The 25,585-nt window shown below is 53.3% G+C and overlaps 1 protein-coding gene across 11 annotated transcripts in view; it reads right to left on the bottom strand.

The window, feature by feature from the left end:
• Positions 1 to 945: 945 nt before the first annotated feature.
• MAPKAPK3 (MAPK activated protein kinase 3) overlaps positions 946 to 25,585 on the bottom strand; it is a 34,213-nt gene continuing 9,573 nt past the window's right edge. For 4 of the 11 annotated variants that reach the window (XM_033208794.1, XM_033208787.1, XM_033208779.1 and 1 more), the window contains exons 3-12: positions 10,130 to 10,269; positions 8,812 to 8,876; positions 8,243 to 8,322; positions 6,038 to 6,161; positions 5,079 to 5,234; positions 4,791 to 4,866; positions 4,315 to 4,439; positions 3,437 to 3,522; positions 3,052 to 3,132; positions 946 to 2,356 (exon numbers count right to left, since the gene is read on the bottom strand). In XM_033208794.1, coding sequence (XP_033064685.1) covers positions 2,204 to 2,356; positions 3,052 to 3,132; positions 3,437 to 3,522; positions 4,315 to 4,439; positions 4,791 to 4,866; positions 5,079 to 5,234; positions 6,038 to 6,161; positions 8,243 to 8,322; positions 8,812 to 8,876; positions 10,130 to 10,269 — 1,086 coding nt within the window. In that variant the 3' untranslated portion in view covers positions 946 to 2,203. The remainder of the gene's footprint in view (positions 2,357 to 3,051; positions 3,133 to 3,436; positions 3,523 to 4,314; positions 4,440 to 4,790; positions 4,867 to 5,078; positions 5,235 to 6,037; positions 6,162 to 8,242; positions 8,323 to 8,811; positions 8,877 to 10,129; positions 10,270 to 25,585) is intronic. The other 7 variants (XM_033208829.1, XM_033208808.1, XM_033208844.1 and 4 more) reach the window with 6 other exon arrangements.

The raw sequence follows: 25,585 nt of genomic DNA, 5'->3' as shown, positions 1-25,585 counted from the left end.
CGGAAAGTTCCTGAGGTAGATTTGGGGCTGCTTTTTCTTCTAGAGACTTCTAGATACTCTAGATGTAACTCCAGATACTTCCTTCCTTCCTGATGACTAAGGATGTTAGAGTAGCTAATGACTGTGGGGCATAAGCCACGCACCTGGCACCTCACTAAGTACTTCACACACATCATCTGCTCAAATCCCCCACATAACTCCATGAGATGGGCACTATCATCACCAGGACACAGCTGAGGAAACTGAGGCCAAGAAAGCTGCCCAAGGTCACCAGGCTGGGAAGCAGCAGAACATCTCAGGCGTGTTTGCCTGTCCCCTGCCTTCCAGCAGCTCTGCACCCTCCCCCACACCCTGAAGGAAGCGGGGTGGAGGAGCGAGCACTGCAGGCAGCAGATGAGCTCTTGGAAAACTGGGAGTTTCAAGATAGGAGCTGGGAGAGAAATGCCACAGTTAGAGCCCTCCTTGAGGCTGCCCGCAAGGGCTCCTGAGGGGTGAGAGTGCTCTGTTACTGGAGTAGTCAAAAGACAGTCTTGCAGCATGCCGCCCCCTCCCCTCCTCGATATTCTCACTGCCAAATGAAATCTGGCAGTTTCTGAAAATAGCTCAGTGCTGCAGCAGGCACTCTGCCCGCCCTTCAGCAGGCTGGCACGCAGCTGGGGGTGGCCACTGTGGGCAGACACTGGCACACACAGGACCGGGGGTAGGTGTCACACACACTGCACAGGGGCGGCACAGAGCTGGGGGCATATGGCAGCTGCCATCCCTCAGCTCTTCTGACCTTTCTATGCCTAGCAAGGACTCAGTGGCCTTGGAGTTAGCATGGCATGCTTATCAGGCCTGAGGCACCCCCTCTAGCTGGGGTGAAATCACTAGTGGGTCTGAGAAGCTGCCCTTGGGCCACTTTTGTCCACCCCTGTAGACAAAAAGTAAACCCAGGAGCCAGGAGAAAAGGATGAAATGGTGTTTATTACTATCTGGATGTAAAACCCAGCAGTGTTGTCCTATCTGACATGGTCTAGGGTTTTCCAGCCAGTGAGAGAGGGGCCAGGAAGAAACTAGGCTGGGTGTCAGGCACTTGTCAGGCAGCACCAGGCACTCGGCACCCTGAGGCTACCATGGTGGGGTGGGGCTGGTAAGTCCTGATCAGCCAGGAAAGGCCCTCTCTGCCCCACTCAGGCCCAAGCCAGGACCAGACGTTCTGAGCATGGCTCAGTCGCCTTCCCCAACCTCAGGTCTGACCCAGAGTAAAGAAAGAGACCTCAGGTTAATGGGAAGCCTCTTGGCCCTGCTCCGAACCAGCCACTTTCACACAAGTACACCAAAAGACAGCCCCTGACATCAACAGAGAAGGGCTTTCCTGCCTGAGATCTGGTGAGCAGATGGGTGCAGGGAAAGTATACTGGCTTTTCTTACGGTGACATTTTCCAAAGTGGAAAAAGGTTAAAAATATCCCCCACCTTAAGTTCAGATGAAAAGCCACCATTTGGGTAGGGAGTAGTGAGGGGATAGCTAGGCCCAGGGACTCCCTCAGGGGAGAGTGCTGAGTTCCCCCTGGGCTGGGCTGCAGCAAGGCAGGGCTGGACTGCACAGGGAGGCAGGCAGACCAGATCCAGCAGCCTCGGGGAGCCCAAGGAGGAGTGAGACTGAGAGGGCCAGCCAGTGTGCGAGAAATCAGCCTCCCCAAGAAGGCAGAGGTGAACCCTCAGTTGCCCCTCCTCCCTTACTCGCTCACTCAGCATTCACAGGCAGTAATGTGGTCCCTGGTCACCATGGCAACCAATGGCCAATGCCTTTCTCAAGGCCAGGCCCATCTGCCCACCCCGCAGTGGGATGTCTCTGTGGAAGACGTGGAAGATGGGAAGCCCAGCCACAACTCCCAGTGGCCTAGAAAGCTAAGGCCATGCACCAGGGCAGGACAGCACAGAGGCCTCACTCAGGCCATCCTGGCTAAAGGTGCTGCTATGGCAGCAGGCAGCTCCCAGCCCCTAGGCCCTGCCCGTCTCTAGGGCTTGAGCCTGGGCCAGAGATCTGAAGGAGGTTTAGGGTCAGGGTCCTCCATCCTGAAGTTCCAAGTGACAAATTAAAACACAATAAAATAATCCTTTTGTTAAAAGAATGACCCTGGGCCCTCCTGGCCAGGGCCTCAGCACATTCCAGTCTGTTATGCAGGCTGAGAGGCCAGGCTCCTCCAAGGTCCCATGAGCTACTGGTTGTTGCAGCCCTGAGAGGCAGAGGAGCTGCCTGCCTGCTTTTTTCTCCTCTTGTTGAGGAGCCGGTTGTTAGAGGTCTTCAGGTCCTTGATCTTCACCTGGTCGTAGTCCACCCGCATAGTGGCCAAGGCACTGGTCATCTCCTCCTGGGGACAGACAGAATGGGGGGCACTAAGAGGTCAGGATGTACTGGCATTAGGAACTATCACCCCCTGCCTGGGCAGCCCCTTAACAGTGTCAGTGACAGCCTGTGCTGCCCCTGTGCCCACTGTGTGCCCAGCACTGGGCCAAGACCTTTGCATCACATGGGGGACCTCACTACAGTCCTCTGTGGTAGACACTGAGCTTCTTCACAAAGGCACAAAAGGAGAGTTATTCCCTGGGACCACACCAAGGGTAAGTGGGATAGTGAACTAAACCACTTCCACCACAGAACCACAAGACCTTCAGAGAATGCCATCTCACTGAGCAACCAGCACACTGGGGCCTGGAGTTTGTGCCACTGGAGCTGCTACCCCATATGTTCAAATGTGGCCTCTGCTGGGTCTAAACCAGGCTGACCACCCTCCCAAATGTTGTTGGTTATAAGAGAGGTCATCATCCAAGCTTGGTACCAAAGCCCTGTTTCATTGAGGAAGTAAGCCAGGAGCACCACACTGAATGGGGTAGTGAGGCCCAATCCTTGGAATGCCATGGTTGGACCACTGCGACAGTCACCGACACCCTGTCCTCCAGGCATAGAAAGGGGCCAAAGACCCCAGACTCTGGGTAGCCACCCCCCTGAAGTCCCTTTTGCCCAAATCCTGGCACCTGTAGTGAGACTGAGGCAGAGCCCACCCACCTTGACTTCATCCCAGTGGTCTTTGTCCTCCTGCAGCACTCGGGCCGTGTAGAGTGGGGTCTGTGGCACCACCATCGATTGCTGGAATGAGCCCCATGCCCACGGATTAGAAACTGGAGGCACCTGGGACAGCACTGGTTCCCCCAACTCCATCCCTTCTCCCAGTCTCAGATGGGAAAACTAAGGCTCGGGGTTGGGAAGGAGCCTCAATGGGGCAGTGGCAAAGCCAGGTTGTAAGGTTGTAGGTAAGGCCCTACTATCTACCTGTGCGCATGGGCCCATTCCAGCCCTGTACTGGGGCCTCAAAGCAGAGCCACCACCCTCCTGCCCGGCAGTCCCACTCCAGCTGGACACCCTGCCTGCCGTGGGAGGAGGAGGGGCTCACGTTGATCCAGGGGTGGTTCATAAACTGAGTGATGGTCAGCCTCTCTGTGGGGTCCGTCTTCAACAGGAGGCGGATCAGCTGCTTGGCTAGGGAAGCCAGGGAAGAGAGGGGAGAAGTGAGGTTGCAGAGTTCCTCAGAGCCAGTCCCTCCACCCTTCCCCATAGACCACAAGCTCTGCTGAGGCAGGGGCTGCATGTGCTCCCAAATTCCCAACTCACAGAAGGAGTGAGCTAACAACTATTTCTTGTTTTGAAGCACTAAATATCCAGGATAACTGGTTAAGTAGCAGTAGATAACTCATACAGGGCAGCCTTGTTTGTGGTCCTCAGACGGGAAAATATGATTGAGGAATAGGAGTTAGAGGGGGCCGGGCGCGGTGGCTCAAGCCTGTAATCCCAGCACTTTGGGAGGCCGAGACGGGCGGATCATGAGGTCAGGAGATCGAGACCATCCTGGCTAATATGGTGAAACCCCGTCTCTACTAAAAAATACAAAAAGCTAGCCGGGCGAGGTGGCTGGCGCCTGTAGTCCCAGCTGCTCGGGAGGCTGAGGCAGGAGAATGGCGTAAACCCGGGAGGCGGAGCTTGCAGTGAGCTGAGATCCGGCCACTGCACTCCAGCCCGGGCGACAGAGCAAGACTCCGTCTCAAAAAAAAAAAAAAAAAAAAAAGGAGTTAGAGGGAGTTTTGAGGAAGCAAGTTTTGAGCCTGTTTGACAGATGTAGAAACTGAGGCTCAAGAAGGTTAGGGGACTTGCCTAGGATCCCACAGCTGGGAAGAGGGGGAGCCAAGATTTGAACACAGGTCAGTTTGACACCAAAGTGATGTTTCCCAGAATGAAAGCCGCAGGGGCCAGGCTGGGACAGAGAGGTTCACTCACCATCCTCAGAGACCTCTGACCACTCAGGATTGGGGAAGCCATACTGGCCCAGGCGGATCCTTCTCTTCATCCCTGGGGAGATGGCCTGGCCCGTGTTGGAGTAGAAGGGTGGGAAGCCACAAAGGCTGGGGGAAGGGGTAAGTCATTTGGCATAGGGTGGGACCAGTGCCAGGGTGGACCCATTTCCCCTCAAAAGTCCCTGACTGGGGAGACAGGCAACCAGACACCATGGCAATAATACCAGCCCTCCGGACTCCCAGGCATATCCCAGGAATGCCATCAGCCCTTGGCATGGGGAGACCCTCAGGCACCTGAAGGAGTGGTGTCCCATGACCAAAAGGGAAGGGCAGCCTGCATGAGGAGTGACACACACAAGCCCCTCACCAAGGACATGGGGTAGGGGGACAGAAGTGGTCCTAGGCTCACAGTGGGGGTGAGGGCAGGAGATGGAGGCAGGGGGTGGGGAAGGTACTCACAGGATGTACATGATGACACCCAGGGACCACATGTCACATGACTTGTCATACTTCTCTGGACCCAGGACCTCAGGGGCTGCCAGGGCAGAGGGACAGCAGGGCTCTCAGACCCAAGGGTCTTAGAGCCCAGGCAGAAGCCTGAAGCCTGGGCGAGGTGGGGAGCAGGTGCCTGGACTGGGAGGTAGGGCAGAGCAGACTGGCGTCTGGCACCTTTTGGAAAGGCAGCACGTGTGTGAAGCTGGGGGAGGAGAAAGCTCCCGGAAAAAAATCAACCACTTTCAGACACACCCCTCGCTCCCTTGGGCCTGGGCCCCTCTGCCAGTCTCAGCCTTGGTGAAAGAAGAGAAGAGAAGGCCAGTCTGGGACTTGGTGGGAAACTGCCGTAGGTGAGAGGGTCTTGGCCTGCCAGCTGTCCTGTGTCCCTTGCCTCCCAGAATGCACAGCCTAGGTCACAGGCAAGGAGGAACCAGGGGCAAGGCTCTGCATTCCATCATCAGCTTGGCTACCAATCCATGGGGCCTGTCTTCCCTGTGCAATGAGGTGGGTAGGCTAGAAGATTTCTAAGTTAAAATACTGCAAAACACATCCTAGTTAACAGAGTGCCATTTCAACTATCTCAGGGAGCTTCCCACCCCTTCAGCAGCCCTCTAGGAAGACCTCTTCTGAGGAAGAAAAGCCCTCTGTCCTCAGCCCACTCTTAGGTTAGGGGGCAGTTTTGGCAAGGAGCATTTTCAGATCTGGGGGTTGCCCACTTGCAGAAGGGCAAGGAACTTTTCCAGGAAACATGAGTATGTGCACACCTCCCAGCCCTGGCTTTAGTGACTCTCTCCCACAAGGCAGGTGACTGGTACCCTTTGTCCCTCCAGGTTAGGAGGAAATGCCTGCCCGCTTTCTGAATATGAATCCCAGGAAGACAAAAACTAGAGAAAAACAACCGCGGTTGGGCTCTGTCCCGAGCTGATGGCAGCCTTTTATCACATATATATTTAGAGCTGCTGTGATGTCATTCAGCTCACAGGCCACAGCCAGAATTTTCCTGGATCTATTTTCAAAAGCAGAAGCTGAAGTTTGGGAGAATATTTTTGCAGCCTCCGGCCCCCCACGTCACCCGCCTCCATGCAGACAGAATTCTCCCCCTCCCTCCTTGCTGGGCTTTAACCCTTTGTTTTCTGCAACCCACCGGCTACCCTACAATACAGCTGTATAAGTTGGGGTGAGGAGTTACAAGTCATGTCCCAAGGACTCACCCACATAATAGGGAGTATAGCAGGGTGTCTGCAGGGCATTTTGGGTGGTCTCCTTAGCAAAGCCAAAATCGGTGAGCTTAAGCACTGCGTCTTTCTCCTTAGATGTGTAGAGCAGGTTTTCAGGCTGGACCAGAAAGAGAAAACATTGGTTTGGAGTTAGGAACCAGACAGGAGCAGAGCCCCAAGGTGATCTTCAGCCAGACTCCCCGACTCCATCCCAGTGCAGAAGGAGCCAGGTCCATTTATAAAAAGACCTGGGCCTTGCCCACCAACATGGGTCAAATACAGAGAAACCCAAGGTGCTACCTGCATTCACAAAAGGGGAAGCAAGGCAGGTGTTCAGCCAAGAATGTGAATGACCAAGTGCCATAGAAAGCCTCGGGGCAGGAACTTCTGATCCTGAGTTGGTGACATTGCCATGAAATGCTACAGCAAGGGTGCTAGGGGAAGGCAGGCTGCTCATAAGTCAGTACTGCCAAGCACATGTCCCATACCCAGCCCAGAGTGAATCCTACAGGGCTAGAAGGACAGCCCCATCTGAGGTTGCTCAGGGGAGAAGGCCCTGGTTGCTCAGACCCCAGGAGCTGCACAGGGGCAATCTTCCTGTGTTCCAGGAGTAGCCAGGGGCCTGGCAGATGAGGGCAGTGGGGAGGTCTGTCCCTGAAACTGGTTTTTAATGAATGGGTAGGATATAGGCCCATGGAGAGGAACAGAAGAGACCCCTAAGCAGAGCTGGGGTAGAAGGATGGGGTGTTAGTAGAAGGATGGGGTGGTGGTTTAGAACCAATGGATGCTATTTCTCAGGTTCTGTTTGAGAAGATCTGACCTTTTCAATTGTGATAAAAATTGTGATAAAAACAGAAAAGCAGTTTTAGTCAATTCAAGGGAATCTCCTCTGCAGAAGACTTTTCTCTCTTTGGGAAAAAAAAGAAGCCAGGGTCCAAGTAAAGCAAGGATTTACAGGTTGTGGTGCTCAGCCAGAGGGAGGACCTGATGCAGCAACTGGAACCTCAGCTCGCCTCTGCCCAGTCTGAGGAGGAAATAAGCCAAGGAAGGTAATGTTCTAGGCTTGGGGCAGAGGGTCCAGGAGAAGCAGACTCTGCTCTGATAGTGCTCACACATGCTTATGTGTGCACGTGCATGCGTGTGCTGTACATGCAGAGTGCCTTGGTTTGCATTTCATCCATCTGATCCAGATGACCTCTAAGACCCAGTTCTCCCAGGATAGAAAATTTGGAGAGCTGAGCTTCCAGCCTCAAGACTGGAAGGTGGCCCACCAACTGGCACTATCTCTGTTCCTTCCTCCAGTGCTCAGCAAATGGCTTCTTTCCCTTAAAATGCTGGTATCAGAGGGCCTGATCTATCAAAGCTATGGCTGTGACTTCACAAAAGCCCCAACAGGGCCAGGTGCAGTGGCTCACACCTGTAATCCCAGCACTTTGTGAGGCCGAGGCAGGTGGATCACCTGAAGTCAGGAGTTCAAGACCAGCCTGGCCAACATGGTGAAACCCCGTCTCTACGAAAAATACAAAAATTAGCCAGGCGTGGTGGCGGGTGCCTGTAGTCCCAGCTACTTGGGAGGCTGAGGCAGGAGAATCGCTTGAATCCGGGAGGCGGAAGCTGCAGTGAGCCGAGATCGTGCCACTGCACTCCAGCCTGGGTGACAGAGTGACACTCTGTCTCAAAAAAACAGAACAAAACAAAACAAAAAACCCCAACAGCATCAGGCAGCCCCTTCCTGAGGTTGCGTGCACACAAAATTTCTTGCTGAATGAGTGAACACATGAATGAATGAATCCCAGTGCAGCAACTACACAGCCCTGGGCATGTCACTTAATCTTTCTCTGAGCCTTGTTTTCCTCATCTGTAAAATGGGTAATGGCACTTGTCTCACAAGGCTGGGTGAGAATGAAATGAGATTGCTTGTCAGGGCCTGCTAGCTTCAGGCGGCACTCAGTTATTCTCATTACTATTGGGATTACTCAGTGTTTGAAAGAAACAAGGGGACCCATCTGGTGAGAACAGAATGAGTTATGCTGAAACTAGAGAAGAGGCTGAGAAGAACAGTCTGGGACACAGAGCGGATGCTTTGAATGTGACTATGGAATATGGCCTCCATCCAGTGGGTCTTGGATGCCATCAGGGATTGTGGAGTGTGACAATATCCTCTTCCCTGGGTCCCCAACCTGAATCCTAGAGCCTCACCTTGACATCTCGGTGGGCGATGTTATGGCTGTGCAGAAACTGGATGGCAGTGCCAATATCCCGCATTATCTCTGCAGCTTCTGCAGAAACAGAGGAGGAGGGGGTCAGTGATGCCAGTCAAAGGTCAAGCTCCCACCCTATCATCCCTCCTGGACACAGTCTAGCAGGCCAGGACAAGACAAGAAGACAGTGACAGCACTCCTGCTATCCAGGTTCCCTATCCTGGGATGTCTACCCCACCCCAGACACCCCAGTTTCCTCCAAGGATACCCCCAACCCATCTAAACTTCTTTTCTCAGTCCTGAACTACCTCTCCCCAGCTCAACTGCAAGGCAGCACCAAGAGGCTTTGAGGCCTCCATCCCAAAGCCATAGAGAGTTCATCTTCGACAAAGTGTCTCAGACTCAGAGAGTCCCTTGTGGGGTTGGACACTGAGTCCCACCCTTTCTTATTCAGATGGGAAGACTGAGGTACAGAGAGGAACAGGGTCTTGCCCAGCATCACACACAACTCTCTGGTCCATACCTCTCACCCTGAACCCTCCTACTGGTCCAGCTACATGCACATACCTCTCTCAGTGAAAGCCTGGTCGCCACGCTCCTGAATCCTGCTGAACAACTCACCACCTTCCATGCTGTAAAAGAGGTGACTATAAGCAGAGAGGGGGAAACTGCACATCATCGTACCCTTGCCCCTGCCCCAAATCACAGGCCCAGGCTTCAGGCCCTACCACTCCGCTCCTCCCCTACTGAACAGCCACTGTCACCCTCCCTGTCCCTTGCAGAACCTAGTGCATGGTGGGTTGTCAGCTTGGGTGGGTTGAACTGAACTCTTGGAACTAGAAGAGGATGGTGGGCTCTGATCCCTGCCAAGAAGCCTGTGTGTTCCCAGTGGCATGGCCCCTATCTGACTGTGAGGGCTTGGGTACTCCCAACCCTATTCAAGTCTCTGTTTCCCCAAATGTGGGATGAGATGTTAATTATCATCATATGACCACTCTTCTCTGGGCACCTACTATGTGCCATGCCCTGGGATCCACATTTCATGAGCGCTGTTGTGTGATCCTGGGCTGGTTCTTTCACCTCTCTGTGCCTCAGCTGTCTCTTTTGTATAATAGGGATGACAGCACCAACCCCATAGGCATGCAGATTGAATATGCAATACACATGGGCCACGTAGAATGGAGTCAATCACAGGGTAAATGCTACATTAAGATCTTCCCCACATCTTACATCTGAGTTACAGAGATTCAGAGAGGTTAAGAGCTGCCCACGGTCACACAGCTAGTGGGTAGCAGAGGCAGGATCTGAACCCCAAATGTGAAGAACTGGCTAACCGGTACAGGAAGGGGGGACATGAAAGGCAGACAGGGAGGAACTGAGGATCCAGAGTCTAAGGACGGCTGGTGCTGAGCCACGGTGTTACAGGAAGAAGCTCAGGGTGGAGAAGGCTGCTGGCTCCTGGTTCTAGGCCCCAAGCACCCAATTCCTGGTGGGACCATGGGAGCACATACCCAGGTCAAAAGGAGAGAAAGTTGAGGGAACTGTGTGGGTCCTGTTCTTCCCCAAATCCCCCATCCATCCATATTCAGGGATTGGGAGGCTTCTCTAACAGCTCTTCTAGTCCTCCTCACAGAGTAGAAATCACACTCAGGGAGGCCATATTAACCCCTATGGTTTCTTGCCCACCCTTGAGGGAATGTCCTTATGGCCAACTCCATAGATCCACAGGCAGGGCCTGTGGCTGCCTGCTCCATTGCCCCTCAGGGGCTACAGTGGCACCCAGAACTGCTACCTGGAAAACAAAGAAAGTCTCTAGAAGCATAGCAGGGAGTCTGGGGGCCACAGGGATGCCGAGGGGGTATGGAGACAGGGCAGGCCAGCATACCATTCCATGATGATGAGGAGACAGCGCTTGCCATGGTGCATGTTCTCATACACATCCAGGATGCGGACAATGTGGGGGCCGCCAGAAGCCTGCCAGTGATGGTCTACCTCCTGCCGGGCCTTGGGGCTGTCATATAGGAGCTGTGGGTGGGTGGGCATAGAAAGCATCAGGCTCAGAGTCCTCTACCATTACTTTGCAGACAAAAACATATAAGCTCAGAGGCCTGTGACCTGCCCCAGGTCACACAGCTTATAAGGAGCAGAATGAGAATTTGAATCCAGGTTTTTCTGACTCGTGGTCCAATGAGCCTCTGGACTTGAGGGTCAGTCCTGGGCTCAAGCAGCTTGGCAGGTAGTTCAAGGAGTCTCTGGGAGGTAGCTGACTGCTTCGAGGGGCTCAGAGGCCAAAGAAGCCCTTGCCTCCCTTCTCAGGGGCTGCAAATAAGATGGAAATTGAGTGGGTTTTATAACCCCACTCTAATCACACAGCAGCCATGGGACCTCAAGCCAGGGGCCACACATCCCCTGAGCCTCATTTTTACAATGAGGATGACACAGTTGTTCCATTTCCTAGGCTAGGGTTGGAAATTGTACATGTAAATTGAACAGGATAGCACCTGGCACATAGTAGGCCCTGGGTGCCTCCCTTGTGATTCTCACCCAGCACATCTATGAGAAACGTAAGTGTAGATGTAGAAGGTGCTGGGGCAAGGCTGGGGAGGGAGGCGGTGCACTAACACACAAATCTGCCCTACAGGCCGCAGCATGATCAGGAGAGTGCTGGAGTGGGAAGGAAGACTTCCTGCAGGAGAGGTTGAGGCCTGTGTCTGTCAATCTATCTCCCACAAAGAAACTGGCCCAGAGTGGAGGGAGACAAGGCCACACTCCTGTAGGGGTAAAAGTAATTAAGACTTCAAATTCTCCAGGAGTGGGAGCGAGAACAAAACTGTCACTACCAAGAAAAGTGCTTCTAAAATGAGTTGCTTGGTCATGACTGCCCAGTCAGTCCCCAGCTCCCAAGGTAACTTTGTAGCCTGCCTGGGAGCTGCTATACAATACCAGGGCAACAATGTCATCCCGCTGTGAGAGAGGTGGGGCCATCTCAAGGTGACCTAGCTGCCTAGCCTCCACCCTCATCCCATGCTTACAGATCTCTGGTGAGGACCCAGAGGTAGAGACTGGGGGCAGGGAGGACCCTAGTTGAAGGAGATGACAGCTGAGTGGAGTGAGATGTGGGTTTGGGATTGAATTCCTCCAATGACTCGGTGTGACCTCAGGCAAATATTCACAGCTCCAAGCTGCAGCCCACAACTCTGTAAAATAGAGTAACAGCAGAGTCATTCCCATAGGGTGCATCCCAGCAAGGCAAGCATCCGGTGGGCGGGCATCAGGATCCTTGCTCGGGTTAACTCAGCCCTGGACTGTGGCTGCCAACCAGCACCAGAAATGAACAAGGCCTCACAGTGGCCCTGCTGTAGGGGGAGAAGAAGTCAGCATGCATGAGGAGATGGCCCAGAATGGGGACAGCAGGGACAAGCCACCCCCCAAAAGGGTTGCTCACTCAAGGACCAGCCATGACACTGTGTTTCCTAATGGAGGAGGGCTGGGGACCAGGGCTGATGCTCAAGACTGGGGCTCGGATCAGCACTGCTCAGCATCCGTAGGACCCTGGGCTGCCCCAGCCTTAATTTCCTCCTCTGCAGGATGGGGACAGCCAGGCCACTTTACACAGGGCACTGTTGGGGGCAGGCTCTGGGACCACGCACGCTCTCTAGGTAAAGACAAACTGGGGCAGGGCAGTATCCCAGAGAGGGGAGAGGCAGGCAATGGTTTCTTGAGCCTGCTGCCCTTTGGCTGTCCCTCCTTTTCTGGAGCTGCTCCCGTCAACTCTAGCCTGGGAATACAGGCAGTGCAAGGAATATAGAGAGCCAGGGGCTGGACAAGCCCTCCAGCAGCTCTGTGCCCCTGCTCCATTACCCAGAGCAGGCTGGGGGTATGTGTCAAGGCTGCTGTGGGCAGACGCTCCTGCCTGGACACTGTGGATCCTTGCTTATGCTGCCCTTGCCTTCCAGAACACCCCTCAGGTTGGTGTCCGCACAATTCCCAATCACCAGCTTCTTCCTCAACGCTGGGACCAGAAAGCTCAGTGCCCCTCACTCGCCTCCACCATGTCCTGGGATGGTACCCCAATCCTCAGCCAGAGGAGCCAAGAGGCACCATCCTCCCTCCCTGCACCCGGTTCCTTCTTTGCCTCCTCCCCTTCCCCCTGCCTAGTCCCCTCCTCCCCAGCCTGACCTAACCATCTCCTCTCAGGTCTAGCAGGCTGGCTCCCACACTCCCTCCTCACTGCCCGTCTTGTGGCATCTCACTCCCACATCAGAATCCTCCTCTTCTCTCTTAAAAGCCCAAGCTTATAGCTGGAATGCTTTCAGTAGGGTCCTCAGCCCTGCCTCTCCCTTTATGACTCTAATCCACCTGTGGCCACAGATACTTTCTCACGTCTTCCAGATAAATGTCCTCCCCCAGCACGCAGGGCTTGCCTTCCTTTCCCACCTCACTTCCTGCCACCTCTGGGCCAAAACCACTTTGTTCTGGCCAGAAAAATACATGTGCTCTTCCCAAACAGGCCTTACTCCCCCAAGCCTCTGTGTCTAGGCCTGTGCTGGTTGGTCCCTCCCATGTGCATTCTTGTCTCATCTTCTCTGTTGGGTCAACTCCCTCTTTTTGAGGAAGCTTCAGGGCTCAATTTAGATCGATCGATCAATATCTCTCTCTCTCTCTCTCTCTCTCTCTCTCTCTCTCTCGGGAGGGCGATCAATGGCCAAGGAGCCGCCAGAGAGCCTTCCAGCCTGGGCCTGTAGCCTGTGCTTTGCTGAGGTAGAGGAGCAGGTGGAGCTGCCCTGAGCTGGAGCCTCTGGAGGCTTCCTGCCCCACTGAGTCCATATTTAGGAACCCATTTCCCACATGGATTAAAATAGTCCTTCTACAAGTGCCAAAGCCCTGAAAATAGGTACAGGGGCAGGGGAGAGGGCTGTCTCCAGAAAATATAATAAATGCCCCACTGGCCTCTCTACAGAGCACATCACAGGAGACAGACCCCTCAACCTGGGCCCAGGTCCAGCTGCCAAGAAATCTCCTAAGCTGTCTCTCCTGACCCCCTGAGTTGAACCTGAGCATAGCCCAAAACCTCCTAGGGCCTCAGTTTTCTCATCTTCCTTCCCCTTAGCCAGAGCCTTCTCCTCCTCCAGGTCTCCCCTCAATGTGGTCCACCTCAATGTCGTCTCATCTCAGAAGCCCTCCCTCTTCATCCTTTCTTTTTCTTTCTTTCAATATACGCTTCGTTTATTGAGGTGTAATTGACATATAGTAGAATGCACAGGTCTCAAGGGTCCAATTCAATGAGTTTTGACGATTGCACACACCCTTGGGACCCAAACTTCCATCAAGATAGAAAACATTCCTAGCTCCCCAGAAAGCTCTCACATCATCGCCTTTTTCACTTCCTGTGCAGCACTTGCTCACAACCTGCAATTAGCTTGTTCTTTTGATAACTCTTTAAGCAAACACACACATACAGATATTGTACTTTCAATGTGCCTGGCTCTGTATGGGGTACTTTATAAACATTAGGAGGAAAGGACTTCATTATCACCACTTTTTGGATGAGAAATTGAGGCACAGAGAGAGTAAGTAACTGGCCCCAAATCACATGGCTGATCCCTCATCAGACTGTGGGCCCACAGGACAGGGTCAGTCTGCCTGGCCACCTCTAGGTCCCAGTACTGGGATCCAGGGCCTGACACAGAGCACTAACTCAGGTAATACTTGTAGATTTCTTTTTGAGACAGAATCTTGCTCTGTCATCCAGGCTGGAGTGCAGTGACACCAGTCTCGATCTCCTGGGCTCAATGATTCTCCAACCTCAGCATCCCAAGTAGCTGGGACCACAGGTGCATGCCACCACACGTGGCTAATTTTTTTTTTTTTTTTTTTTAAGGGACGGGGTTTTATCGTGTTGCCCAGGCTGGTCTCGAACTCCTAGGCTCAAGTGATCCTCCTGCCTTGGCTTCCGAAGCAATGAGATTACAGGCATGAGCCACTGCACCTGTTAATATTGGTAGATTTAATAAATCTAGAGAGTAAGGATGAGGGGAAAAACCTCTCACAACCTATCATGAGGACAAGATAAGATTAAATTGGCTGCGCACGGTGGCTGATGCCTGTAATCCCAGCATTTTGGGAGGCCGAGGCAGGTGGATCACGAGGTCAGGAGTTCAAGACCAGCCTGACCAACATGGCGAAACCCCGTCTCTACTAAAAAATACAAAAATTAGCCAGTGTGGTGCTGTGCGCCTGTAACCCCAGCTACTCAGGAAGCTGAGGCAGGAGAATCACTTGAACCTGGGAGGCGGAGGTTGCAGTGAGCCGAGATCGCGCCACTGCACTCCAGCCTAGATGACAGATTGAGACTCCATCTCAAAAAAAAAAAAAAAAAAAGATTAAATTGAGGAGGCCCCAGTGAGGCTCAATAAATGGGAGACATGACAACCTGGCCAAACTTTCTCCCTGCTGCCCAAGGGCAGCCTGTACCTCACCTACCCGCTCTGTTGAACCAGGCTTTACCTCCTCTTCCAGGGAGCCCATCATGACTGCTCCATTCCACAAGGCATTGCTGCAAGTTGGCCTCCTTCACATAGGTACATGACTCCACACTACTCTTCACAAAAGATGTCCCAAAGTAAGAGCTCCATCTTCCCAGGTATGAGAATGAGCACAGAGCCAGGACACAGGAGGCCCAGGTTTTATCCCTATTCTCAGTATGACCTTAGGCCAATCCCTTTTCCTCTCTGGGCCTGTTTCCCCAGTGTTAAGCTGTACGGCTTGGGCTATACAGGGTAGGGGAGAGAAGTGGACTTCTAGACAGGGGTTCTTTGCAAAGTATCTACCATAGTACCACTCCCACATCATTGCCCCATGGAGCAGCCTCTGGGTCCCCATGGCCTCCATACCACATGCCTGAGCCCACTGGGGGCTACCTGGAATGGGCAATGATGTCATGGTTCCCAGTCACAGCTGGGAAGACAAGAAGATAGGAGGAGGCTAAGCACGGTGGTTCATGCCTGTAATGAGCCATGAGCTCATGATGTAAAGTCATCCCAACACTTTGGGAGGCCGAGGCGGAAGAATCACCTGAGCTCGGAAGTTTGAGACCAACCTGGCCAACATGGTGAAACCCCATCTCTACTAAAAATACAAAAAATTAGCCAGGTGTGGTGGCACGCGCCTGTAATCCCAGCTACTTGGAAGGCTGAGGCAGGAGAATGGCTTGAACCTGGAAGGTAAAGATTGCAGTGAGCCGAGATTGCACCATTGCACTCCAGCCTGGGCGAGAGAATGAGACTTTGTCTCAAAAAAAAAAGAAGAAGAAGAAGATAGGAGGGGACTTCTGACAACCCAACAGGCCCCCACCCTTGCCTCACTCCTCTCCTATGTTCCCTGAGCTCCCCAGCGGTCCACCAGAACTGGAGGGTCTGTGATGGCACTTGGGCAGCTCCACAGCTTTAGCTAGTGCCCAGTAGGTACACACAGACACACACACTCACCACACACACACAGACATACACACATATACACCCCTGTGAGGTGGAAACTGCGCTTCTTCCTGAAAAAGGGGATTCCTGGCCATGCACCTGAGGTGTGGGTCCCCACTGAAGCTCAATGAGCATTGAATTTGAGATGACATTTCCTTTAGCAAGTGACCGCAGGCCTCAGGCTTTGATGTACTGATTTTCACTTCCCCCTTCTCCCCTCATCCTCCTTTGCCAAATTCTCTCTCTTGGCCCCAGAGCCAGCAGCCAGAGGCCAAGACCCCTACTGACTTCACCAGCTAGTGAGTCCCAGCAAACTGAGAGCAGAAGGGCCAGTGCCCCTCTAGTATCACCAGGTGGAATGTGAGGGCCTCAAAACAGGCCAGGCCCCTCACTATCACCCCACTATGTCCCTTCCCACCCTTGCAAGGACACGGTTTACTTGTGGGTGGAGGAATTCTTGAGTTCCATAGCTGGGAAAACAACAGCACCATTTGCCTGTTTGGAAAACAATTTGCAGTTTACAAAACACTCTGCTGTCCCTTATCTCATGGGAATCCTTGGCGCCACCCTGTGAGGCAAGCAGGGTGGGAACCATTAGCCCCAATTTACAAATTGAGGAAACACAGGCTCAGGAGGATGAAGTCATTGCCCTGTGGCCACCTGGCTACAGGATGGCAAGGCCGGAGGAGGAAGGAGAACAGGACTTTTGAGAGAGCACCCAGACAACCCCTCCCTGAGGGAAGATGAGAGGAGGGGGTGGCCCCAAGTTGGAGAGGCACTGGTCAAATCCACAGCTTGCACAAGACTCAGGAAGCTTGTTCTGAAATAAATGTGTGCATTGGTGAGTGGGTGTGTGCATATGTAGGGGTATGAGGAGGGTATGTAGGGGCATATGTGTGTGTGGGAACATGAGTGTGTACATGCATGCGTACATCCATGTGTAGGGGTGTGTGCATGGGTGTGTGGGGCGTATGGGAGTGGGTGTGTGGGCCCATGGGCATATGTGTGTCTCCAGTCTCTGCAATGTTGACTTTGAACTCGCAGAACAGGATTTATCCATCTGTCCATTTGTTCATCGAGTATTTTCTACTTCTCCAAAGTACCTAGCAGAGAACTGGCCACAGAGAGGTGCCCAAGAAACATTGGGGGGTCTTATTGCTACAACTCAACCTAGGACAGCCTGTGCAAGAAGGTGACCAAGAGACAGGCGGATCACGAGGTCAGGAGATCAAGACCATCCTGGCTAACACGGTGAAACCTGATCTCTACTAAAAACACACACAAAAAAAATTAGCCGGGCGTGGTGGCGGGCGCCTGTAGTCCCAGCCACACAGGAGGCTGAGGCAGGAGAATGGCGTGAACCCGGGAAGCGGAGCTTGCAGTGAGGGGAGATCACACCACTGCACTCCAGCCTGGGCGACGGAGCAAGACTCCGTCTCAAAAAAAAAAAAAAAAAAGAAGGTGACCAAGCCCAGGTGCCTCTATTCAGACCTCCTCTCCCACTGGGACCCCATCTCCATGGCAGGGCCTAACACTTCTTTTTGCCCAGAACTAGAAAAGCACTCTGTCTTAGAGATCAAACAAAGCTGGGGTGTCTGCAGTGACTCTTGGGAACCAGTCCTCAACACCCTCCTCCAGCCACCTCCTTTCCCAGGAAGGGCCCCCTATCCAGGTCCACCCACCCACACATGGGTATCCCCATCCAGCTCACCCCAGTGCTGGGCTCTTCTCAAGTAAAAGTGCCCACAGTATGTCCGTCTCTCACATACAGGAAGCGCCGAGGCTACCAGCTTGGAAAAGCAGTTTCTCCAACACCCGCTGCAGCCACACCCCAACCTCTACACCCCTGGCCAATTAACCTGCAGCCCTGGCCAGGCTGCTATATGTATGGTCTCTGCCAGAACACCCACTCTTTCCGGGGGAAGAGAGCTGACTTATCTCTCCCATCAACGAGGCAGTAATAAATTAAGAAGCTGAAGCTCTGGATTTTGTGACAACATATGAGAGACATCAGCCCTACAGCAAAGAGAAATTCCTCCTGGAGGCCAGGGTTCTAGTTCCTCTCACCACCCCTTGAGGCCCTCCAAGCCCCATTATTTCTGCAAGCCCTGCTTATTAACAACAGTATTTCAGACATTTTATAATTCTAAAACAAGACAAAAGCCAAACCAAACAAAAACAGCAGATTCTCTTTAGAATGAAGAAAAAGATAAAATGCACCAGAAACCCATGTAAGTTCATAACTATAAATGAAGACAAATTTTAATTCTGAGCTTCCTGGAAGTCTTGGCAAAGAAGGAAACCAGTTAGGCTCTGCTGCTTTTATTACCCCATGAAGAGGGGCACAGACATTCACTGAACATTTTCTAAGACAAAATTCTAAAAAGGATTTCACATCAAACCTTATATGGGAGAAAACCTTCTGACAACACCTTCAACAGCAATTTTGCAAGAGATACAGACTCAAATGAACATATCTAATATGGATTCCCCTATGAAGACTGACGCCAGCACGTGGGCCTCAGCTATTGCCTGGCATGTGGGCCAGAAGTGCTGAGATAACATCACCAGACCTTCATTTTCTTGGGATTCCAGCTTTGTTTTGTGCCGGAGGGCAGAGAGGAGAGGAGCAGCAGGGACCATCATGGCCTCCAACACCTTCTGTCCCACCTAAGGGTCTCGTCCCAGCCTCAGGCAAAGGCAGGCCAGGATGCTGAAGATTAAATCTCAGTGCACGTGCTCAACACCAAATCTCAGGCAGCAAAACTGTGGAGAATGTTGTAGGGAAATTTAGGTTTCATTGTTGGGAACCCCTATTCTTACAGAGACAAGCCATGAATAAGACAAAGCACTTTGAACCTACCATACTTCCTCCTTGACAAGTCTTCGACTCAGCCATCTCTAAGATCTCTCCCAGCTCCCAGTTGTATGATTATTTGTGATTGTTTCCCATGAGGATCACATCTCAAATGATGTAAGAGACACCACTGGAATAGCAGAATTCATTTTACAGCCAGTTGTTGAAACCCCTGGCAGCAGTGCTGGCACCTGTGCGGGCAATTAACACACTCGGCCCTGCCAGCCAGTGTGACCCTTGCAGGCTGCTTTGCCCACTTAGAGGATGGGTCACAGCCTCAGCCTCTGCTCTGTGGGGAAGGCGTCAGGATGGGACTGACCCTGAATTTAGAGTTCAGAAGCAGGCTTTTCCTTCTTAAGGCTTCAGCATCTTCCTTATAATGCCAGAGCCCTGCTCCTGCCCCCCATGTCCTCCTTCTCCCTCCTACCAAGGGCACCGGTGCTATTTGGAGAGCTGGAAGTAGTGTCACATCTAACTTTTTAGCCAGTTTCAAATCAGAGCTGCAGACCTGTGCCATTATTCTCTCACACACTCATTTTCCCAGCTTTCGTATCTCATTAAAGGAGCGAATGGAACCAATTTTGCAGCTATGGATAAGTTGGCCTCCTGACAGATGAGACCTCACTTCATTAAGTTCTGACCACATCCTGTCCTCTGTCTCACCCTGCCCACTGACCTCTCCTCCTCAGAGGCTCAGTTCCAAGGAGGGCGGCTCACGTGATACTACTGACCCCAAACGTCCAGGCCCCAGGTGGGTGCTGAGGGAATGATGGAGTCAGGTAGGATTAGCTCTCGCTACATGACAACAGTCTGTCCCTGGTGCTGGGCCAGTACTGTGCTAAGGCCACCTCATACAGTGCTCACCATAACCCAATGAGCATCAGCAGTGCCCTTCTACCTGTGGGGAAATGTCCTTCTGGAAGGTTAAGTGACTTGCCCAAAGTCACACAGCTGGGGAGTGAGAGTCAAGACTTGAACCTGGACCTGTCCCCTGCACTGGGAACCATGTACAGCTGCTTCACCCCTTTTCCATGCAGCTTCAAGGCTTGGAGCAGGCACTCATCCCCACAACACCAGCCTGGGGAAAACAAACAGAGAAGGCCCTGCCACTCCTTCCGAGAGCTTGGCCCACGCCCCTGGTCTGGACCAGGCCCTGCTGCTTGGTGGCTGTTACAATAATGGCAGATGTTCACGGAGCCCCGCCCTGTACCAGACATGTCACACCCATTAGCTCTTGCCCTTCAACAACTCCATTGTTAGCCACCATTTTCAGATGAGGAAACTGAGGGTCAGGGAGGCTTTGTGGATTCTCTGGGTCACATGGTTTGCACATGGCCACCTCTGAGTCAGAGTTCTTTGGGAAGCAGGATTCAACTTTCATCCCCAAGGAGGCCTGCCCATGTACAGATCCCCTCCCAATTCCTGCAAACATGTACTGGCCCTGTCTGGGGGCTAGGCCTGGACTGGGACTGGGAATGCTGCCATGGGCACTCTGTACTCAAGGATTTAGGGGTCTACGGATGACTCACTGCCAATTGGGATGCTTGATGATGACATGTACACCTGGGAAACTGGTCCTGGCTCCTTCCCTTCCCTTCTCCTTTCTTTCCAGGACCAGAACCTGGCAGAACAGGCGAGATGGGGAAGGCCAGCCCCTCCTGAGGGAACTCACAAGAAAGGAGGATGCCTGAACAACCACTCCCCTTCTAGGCCAAGGCCAGGACACCTGATGGGGGAAGGGGGGCAGCTTGACAGGCTGGGAACCTCCACCTGACCACTTCCCACTAGAGTTCTTGGGAGGAGAGGGAGTAGCTGAGGTTCCAAACCTAGTGTCTTCCCAGGAAGCTCTGCTGACAGGACAGCCAACGCAAATTTTGAAATCATCAAGTCTTAGGCCGGGCGCGGTGGCTCACGCCTATAATCCCAGCACTTTGGAAGGCTGAGGCAGGCGGATCACAAGGTCAGGAGATCGAGACCATCCTGGCCAACACAGTGAAACCCTGTCTCTACTAAAAATACAAAAAAAGTAGCCAGGCATGGTGGTGGCGGGTGCCTGCAGTCCCATCTACTTGGGAGGCTGAGGCAGGAGAACGGTGTGAACCCGGGAGGTGGAGCTTGCAGTGAGCGGAGATCGCACCACTGCACTCCAGCCTGGGCAACAAAGCGAGACTCCATCTCACATTAAAAAAAAAAAACACGGCCGGGCGCGGTGGCTCAAGCCTGTAATCCCAGCACTTTGGGAGGCCGAGACGGGCGGATCACGAGGTCAGGAGATCGAGACCATCCTGGCTAACATGGTGAAACCCCGTCTCTACTAAAAAAAATACAAAAAGCTAGCCGGGCGAGGTGGCGGGCGTCTGTAGTCCCAGCTACTCGGGAGGCTGAGGCAGGAGAATGGCGTAAACCCGGAAGGCGGAGCGTGCAGTGAGCTGAGATCCGGCCACTGCACTCCAGCCCGGGCGACAGAGCGAGACTCCGTCTCAAAAAAAAAAAAAAAACACACACGCCTGTAATCCCAGCACTTTGGGAGGCCGAGACGGGCAGATCATGCGGTCAGGAGATCGAGACCATCCTGGCTAACACGGTGAAACCCCGTCTCTACTAAAAAATACAAAAAAACTACCCGGGCGAGGTGGCGGGCGCCTATAGTCCCAGCTACTCGGGAGGCTGAGGCAGGAGAATGGTGTAAACCCGGGAGGCGGAGCTTGCAGTGAGCTGAGATCCGGCCACTGCACCCGAGCCTGGGAGACAGAGCGAGACTCTGTCTCAAAAAAAAAAAAAAAAAAAGAAATCATCAAGTCTTAGGAAGACAAGATTCCTCCAATTTACTAAATTTTGATGGCCTCGGTCTGCTTCCCACCAGCCCCAGACAACCTGGAAAAAAAGGCTGAAATGCTAAGTCTGGGGGATGGGAAGAGTGGAGGGAAATGCTTCCAAAAAGAGGGACCTGAGGGAGGCTCCCGGGAAGGAAGAGGGAAGAACAGTGGGAATGTGAGTGCTAGGGGGTCCCAGTGCCCCAGACCAGGGACCATGCACAGCAGGACTAGCTGCGGCCACAGGGGTCCAGGTCTGTCCCCAACTCCCCTGCGGCCTTAAGCAGGCCATTCAGCTTCTCTGAGCCTCACGGGCCCAATCTGGAAAGTGGGGATGGTGCTAATACTCCTGTTCCCAGGGAGCCACAAGGAGGGAATGAGAGCACACGCAAAGAGCTCAGATGAACTCGGTGTCAGGTGCACACTGAAGGAATTGAGGGGCCATGATGGTACGGGTGAAAACAGTTTCCGGGTTTGCTTGGGGACTCCTGATTTCAGGATTCCCCTCGATCTTCCTGAAATGGCCCTACACTCCTCCTCTCCTTGTTTCCCAGAACTCAGGCAAAGCGAGGGCAGCCTTGGGGACCTGGGGGAGGCAGAACCCCTCCAATCCAGCAGGTCACAGGAAATGGTCTCATATCCTCAGAGGTGCACGGCCAGACTGGGCTCTTCAAAGATGGACCAAGAACCTCGAGTCCATGAATCCTGTTTAGCTGTGAAAGGCTCAATAAGAAAGGGGAAGACCCTCCAGGGTGGAGAGGGTGGCTGATCTCAGGGGAGGGACCCTGGGGAATGGGAACCAAGACTGAAAGGACGGAGACCCACAACAGGGAACTCACCCAGCTTTCAAGCTTGGTCAACTACAGGAGGGGGCCCATCTTCACTTCTTTGTGGAAGCCCCCTACTCTCCCAGGTGGCAGACACCTTTACACCCCTCGATAACTCCTCGCATCCTTTTGAACAATGTCCCTCCTGCAAAATGTGTGACCATGGCCAGTCCTTTTACCTTCCTAAGCCCCAGTGTGCATCTGTAAACTGGGCACCCACTCTCCTCCCACATGGCACCTGTGTTACAGGTGGGGAGAGACCCAGAGACAGCTATGGCCTCCTCCCCTCCCCCAGAGGTTCTACAGTGAGAAAGTGGCAGGATCGGAACTCCCTCTGCCCCTGACGGGTGTGGGATCCCAGCATTCTGCCCACGCCCTTCCCACAGAGGGCTGGGGGAGACCACAGAGACCACTTGTGAGCCCCCAAGTACATACTCAGAAGATCCAGATTCTGGTATCTTCCTTTAACTTCAAAGAGGAAAAGGGGATTTTTCTATCAAAATCAGCTACCTAATCTGTGAAACTTTACCCTGGTTCTATTTCTTCTATGACAGTGTAAAAATAGGACATTTTCATCATAAGACTGGAACATTTTAGCAAACACAAGTGTTTTGTTGTAATTTCAGAAACAATGTCCCATCAGCGGTCTCTCTTCATGAACAGACCTCACAGCAGCTATGAAATATGTGCCCCAATTGGCCAGTTGTGTGGCAGTGATGCCCACATAGCTGCCACAGGGTTACAAATGGCCATACAACCCACCCTAGCAGGGGTGGCCAGGGCAAGTGAGGTCATGCCTAGGTGACCCCTGCTGAAGTACTCAGCAGGTCAGGCCTCTGGTCAGCTCTGGAGAGAAGGGACCCAACACCCTCCAGCTTTCAGAAGAATGACAGCTGGTCTCTCTCACTCGGAGGAGATGTCACAGAGACGTCAAAGGAATCAGAAGTGGGTGTGGGGAGATGCACTGAATCACCCTCAGAGGCATGGCACAGAGGCCCTAGGGAACCTTCCATCCCCACCCCCGACACTGACCTTCTATCTCATATCTGCTCAGCATCTCTCCCTCATCCTTTGGCTTCATTCACGTCTCTGCAGCTCGCCATGCAGGCCTGGGTGAGCACAGGCAGCCACTGTTCTCCTCAGGCTCCTCCCAGGGGTAGCAGGGGCACTGGCCATCCAGGCTTCCAGTCTCCCTTGGTCCTCGGCCCCTCTCCCCTCCTGCTCATGCTCAACCAGAGGACTCCCAAGGCACTGACACCCAGCTGGCTCCCAGAAAGCTTTCCTAGTCTCTGATCATACCATGGAGCCATAGCTACGAGGAAGAGGGGGAGACCCTGCCCTCTAGGGGACCAGGGTGGTGGCCTGGCAGCTCTGAGGGACACTGCCTGTTCCTGCCATGAGATTAGGTGGCAGTGACTCACTCCCCCTCTCCTGGGCCTGCCTAGGGTAAGGACACACCCTGGTACTGGCTCACCCTGACTCAAGCACTTAATTAGGCCATGAAGTACAGCAGAAGGGGTCCCCAAACCTGAGTCATAACCCCCAGAGCTCCTGAGCCTGGCAGAATATAGCCCCTGCTGGTGGCATCACCATAGACAAATGTTCCCCCTGACAACACCATTTGCTGACTGGTGTGAGAGAGGCATCCTGGGGCACCCTCTGACCAGTCTCTATGCTGTCTATCTACTTGCAAGATCAGCCCCAGCAGTGGGCAAGGCAGGCCCCCCTGACCTGCCTGCTTCCCTGGCACTGCCGATGATCATTGCCCACCTAACATGTCTTCACAACCAAAAGGGAGGCCTTTGCCAAGCAGAGCACCCAGGCTCTCGTATTTTTTTTTTTTTTTTTTTTGAGATGGAGTTTCACTCTTGCCGCCCAGGCAAGAGTGCAATGGTGCCCTCTCAGCTCACTGCAACCTCTACCTCCCAGGTTCAGGTGATTCTCCTGCCTCAGCCTCTCAAGTAGCTGGTATTACAGGCATGTGCCACCTCATCCAGCTGATTTTTCTATTTTTAGTAGAGACGGGGTTTCACCAGGCTGATCTCGAACTCCTGACTTCAGGTGATCCACCCGCCTCAGCCTCCCAAAGTGCTGGGATTACAGGCGTAAGCCAGTGCACCCGGCCCAGGCTCTCATTTTGCAGATGAGCAGACTGTGGCTCCTGATTCCCAGAGGAGCACACACGCAGGGAGGAATGGATGAGAGCCAGGCCTGGGTTCCAGCACAGGGCCATGTCCATACTACGTGACCCTGGGCGAGTTACTCTGCTTTTCTTTTTTTTTTTTTTTTTTTTTTTTGAGACGGAGTCTCGCTCTGTCGCCCGGACTGGAGTGCAGTGGCCGGATCTCAGCTCACTGCAAGCTCCGCCTCCCGGGTTTACGCCATTCTCCTGCCTCAGCCTCCCGAGGAGCTGGGACTACAGGCGCCCGCCACCTCGCCCGGCTAGTTTTTGTATTTTTAGTAGAGACGGGGTTTCACCGTGTTAGCCAGGATGGTCTCGATCTCCTGACCCCGTGATCCGCCCATCTCGGCCTCCCAAAGTACTGGGATTACAGGCTTGAGCCACCGCGCCCGGCCTACTCTGCTTTTCTGAACCTGTCTCTGCATCCATGGCATGGGGGTGATAATCCATTCTGATTCTGCCGTGTTTGTGCCTGGCATGTAGGAGACACTCAGCAAGTGGACACCCTTATTGCCATCCCCCAGCCCCCTGTGCCACTGCCTGTCAGAAAGCATGGAGAGGCCAATCCTTCTGCCACATCCTGAGAAAGGGGCTGTTAATGTTGGGTGAGCATCTCTGGATGAGCTATGGGTCTCTTGTGGAGGCTGAACCCTTAAGAATGGGGCAATGGCCGGGCGCGGTGGCTCAAGCCTGTAATCCCAGCACTGTGGGAGGCCGAGACGGGCGGATCACGAGGTCAGGAGATCGAGACCATCCTGGCTAACATGGTGAAACCCCGTCTCTACTAAAAAATACAAAAAACTAGCCGGGCGACATGGCGGGCGCCTGTAGTCCCAGCTGCTTGGGAGGCTGAGGCAGGAGAATGGCGTAAACCCAGGAGGCGGAGCTTGCAGTGAGCTGAGACCCGGCCACTGCACTCCAGCCTGGGCGGCAGAGCGAGACTCCGTCTCAAAAAAAAAAGAATGGGGCAATGAGTGTGGCAGCTCAAGGTTCTGGTCCCACAGGCCCCTGAATGTAGCCTCTGAGCCTTAGCAGGGCGAGGGTGGTCAGGTGCAGGGTGCCAGCTAGAGATTCTTGAGTGTTCACCCCAGCTAGTGCAGGTGTAGCTCACACTCAGTTATGCCCTCTGTAAAAACGGAAGCAGGTTGTACCTCACACCTTGAGCCCTCCCAGACTCCCACCAGCTC

The sequence above is a fragment of the Trachypithecus francoisi genome, unplaced genomic scaffold (genome assembly GCF_009764315.1).
Source record: "Trachypithecus francoisi isolate TF-2019V2 unplaced genomic scaffold, Tfra_2.0 Lachesis_group0, whole genome shotgun sequence".
NCBI classification, from domain to species: Eukaryota; Metazoa; Chordata; class Mammalia; order Primates; family Cercopithecidae; genus Trachypithecus; species Trachypithecus francoisi.
This window is presented reverse-complemented; position numbering and strand designations above follow the sequence as displayed.